Source organism: Photinus pyralis, unplaced genomic scaffold (assembly GCF_008802855.1).
Source record: "Photinus pyralis isolate 1611_PpyrPB1 unplaced genomic scaffold, Ppyr1.3 Ppyr1.4_LG1, whole genome shotgun sequence".
NCBI classification, from domain to species: domain Eukaryota; kingdom Metazoa; phylum Arthropoda; class Insecta; order Coleoptera; family Lampyridae; genus Photinus; species Photinus pyralis.
This window is the reverse complement of record NW_022170249.1, coordinates 40,436,241-40,439,217: the sequence shown is the minus strand read 5'-3', so window position 1 is coordinate 40,439,217 and position 2,977 is coordinate 40,436,241. Positions and strand designations below refer to the sequence as shown.

The 2,977-nt window shown below is 33.1% G+C and overlaps 1 protein-coding gene across 1 annotated transcript; it reads right to left on the bottom strand.

The window, feature by feature from the left end:
• Window positions 1–243: 243 nt before the first annotated feature.
• LOC116161205 lies at window positions 244–1,146 on the bottom strand. The gene is made up of 2 exons (XM_031474475.1): window positions 426–1,146; window positions 244–377 (listed from the first exon to the last, which is right to left on the bottom strand). Exons 1-2 carry the CDS (start codon window positions 1,144–1,146, stop codon window positions 244–246), a joined length of 855 nt encoding a protein of 284 aa, XP_031330335.1.
• Window positions 1,147–2,977: the final 1,831 nt, after the last annotated feature.

Genomic DNA, 2,977 nt, shown 5'->3' with positions numbered 1-2,977 from the left:
TTTTGAGTAAATCATCAATATACTCATTTTTAAGTTGAAAACGCTATAATGTGTTTATTTTTCCGCGGATACCTTTGTTTATATGTATAAACGTTGTATTTAAATGCTGTTTTTTAAATAAAAACTCGTTTAAACAATAATACTTATATTGTTGGCAGATATTGCATCACAAAACTGTAACTATAACATAAACAGGGAAAAAATGATATAAGTCATTAGTTTCGTATAAAGATACAAGACTCATTATTTCTTATTGTTTTTCTTCTTTGTTTTTGGCAATTTCGGAAGATTTTCGTAGTAAGAAAAAGTGCTTACATCACAAAACCTTTTCAATTCTTGCAAATTATCGTATTTATCTCTTGTAAGCGGTATTTTTTCTGAAAACATGCATTAAAAAAATAAACAAAAAAAAATTTAATGCTTACCAAGATATGCTCTTGGTGGATAATAAAATTCATTGTCTGCCAGTGGAGGTCCACGAAGCTGTTTTCGTCTTGTCTGGGTAATAATAGAAGAAATCCACATTCCATTGTACGTTTCTCTATAAAAGAGCATTCTTGGATGTTCTTTCCTGATTTCTAACTCTTTAATTGGTCTGGATTGGAATGGGCATTTTTTAACGTACAGTGGATTTAGAAATGCACTCCAGTCTCTTACATCATGATTCTCCACTTCTTCGATTTTGAAAGGGGATGGTTTAACTCGAGCTGTCTTGAAGACCTGTACCCAATCTTTAGGTAATTCAACTCTAGTTTTTGTATTGATTAATCCCATATTCTTATCGCATTCCATGTAAGAATGTCCTCTAACTGGAAACGTAACTCTAATACTCTCAAATCTGTTTGAACGGTGAACCAAGTAATGGAAATATCGAAAAGTTGTAAAATTCTTATTTTGTCCACCACAAGAATCGCAAAAAATATTTAAATGTTTGATGTTTTGTGGAAGATGATGAGTAACATAGTCTTGCACAAAGGAACATACCTCGTTTGATCCTTTCTTTGCAATTTCTTGTGGATACGTGTAAAACACAGAGTCGGCATCAGATAGTCTATGAATGTTGAAGGAATAAAAAGACAATTGACGTTTATAATAAACGTCATTTGTTGAGATATTGGGTGTTGGTAGATTTCTTTGGTAGTCCATTGCTATCGCCTCTGTATCCAACAATTTTCTACTACGAATGCGAGCGTCTTTTTTTCTGGTGTAAAATGTTTCAGCTTTTTTCTTGTGAATTGTGTTCTTCAGCGTAATGTCATGTATTTCACGGTTTATCTGTTCCTTCTCTTCATTAGTAATATTCTTTTCCAAGAGTTTGGTATTCAATGGTTTAATTTTGGCAATATATTCATCACATGTACTGCATGTGTCCGAACGTGGAAACCCAAAACTAATGTTAAATTTTGTTGAAAAAATTGTACGTTTCGTAGGATACCGTTTTTTGTGGATATTTCAAGAGATATAGTGCATGCATTTTTTTAATGTTTAGTTCTTCGGGTAAATACAACTTTTTAGTTTTAGTGGAGCTATAGTGGCTTGATCTACCTTTAAATGATTTAATATGGGCCTCAACGCAATCGGCAAAGTCTTTTTTAAGTTTTCGATGTTTAGAGGAATGTTTTCCTCTGTTGTCTTGAGGTGCCGTTCCCTTAAGCTTAAGCGCTTGATGAATAGTTTGAATTCTCCTTCTTGTGACGCCATGCATGGAGCAAAAACCTTTTAAACAAACTGGGACGTCTATGGTCCTACCATCCCTGAACACTCGTACTTTGTAGGAATACGATGCTTCTCGAAAGTTGCTATCTTCTTCGGGACGCCGGTTTCTTCTTTGAATAACAGGACTTAAACCAATAAGTCCACAAAGATAGGCACTTTGTTCGTTCCAGGAACTTAGACTATTGAAATCTTTAAGTATTTTGATTCTTTCACCCAGCAAGATATTTTGAAAACATTTAAATCGGACACAATTACAGTCTAACCCCATTTCATGAGACTGCAATCGAAGCTTTTTTGCAACTTCTGACATGCGACCAGTTGTTTTTCGTTTTTTTGATAAATCATTTGACTTAAGGTTCACACTTTCACAACTTGTATCACTTGCACTAGCCATGTTTTTATTTCTTGAAATGGCATTAACAGCACTTGCACTTAACTCATTTTTAGGTTAGCAATATTAAATAATGACTACATTGAGTTAACACGTTTTATTCCGGTAACATACTGACTCTGCACGTTTTTTTCCAGCACATGAATACTAAAATATTAAATTGCTTATGGCACAGAGCATTCATTCCCTGTGCGAAGACTGTATATTATAGTGCATTCAATTAGCTACCAGATGGCATATGTAACTCATTTTTGATAGAAAAATGACTTGGCACGTTTTTTCCCGGTACTCTTCATATATATATATATATATATATATATATATAAAACTTTGGTTTAACAGTTTAATAGTGTAGCTGATGAGATAAAATAGTGGCTGACATTTTCGTAATAAAATTGTCACTAATCTCACTAAGTAAAGAATCTATTGTATCGTACGACGTATTTAATCTAACCTAGCATTTTCCGAGTCTCGTTTTTAAAACGTACTTAATTAGAATTCCATGATCCTCTTTTTTTAATAAATCTGCGTATAATCTAATAGAATCTATCAATTGCTTCGTAGTTGGCTCTTTCCCAATCCATACACGGCAAAAGACCCGAAGCGGTTTTTAACGCAAAGGATTCGCCCATTTTGTCTAGCTTATTACCTAAATTTATCCTACTTTCTATTAAATTACGACATTTTGCTAAAATATCTTCAATAGACCTTATCGTACCTTTAACCTGGTCGTCTAATTTCAATGTTGAAGACTTAGTTCTTCGTAAAACCTTAATCGTAAATTATTTAATTCTAACGTAAATTCTCCTAAATCGTTTAGTTTTTTCCTATTGTACTCTAAACCACTACGTTTTTCCTTTTTTCCTATTA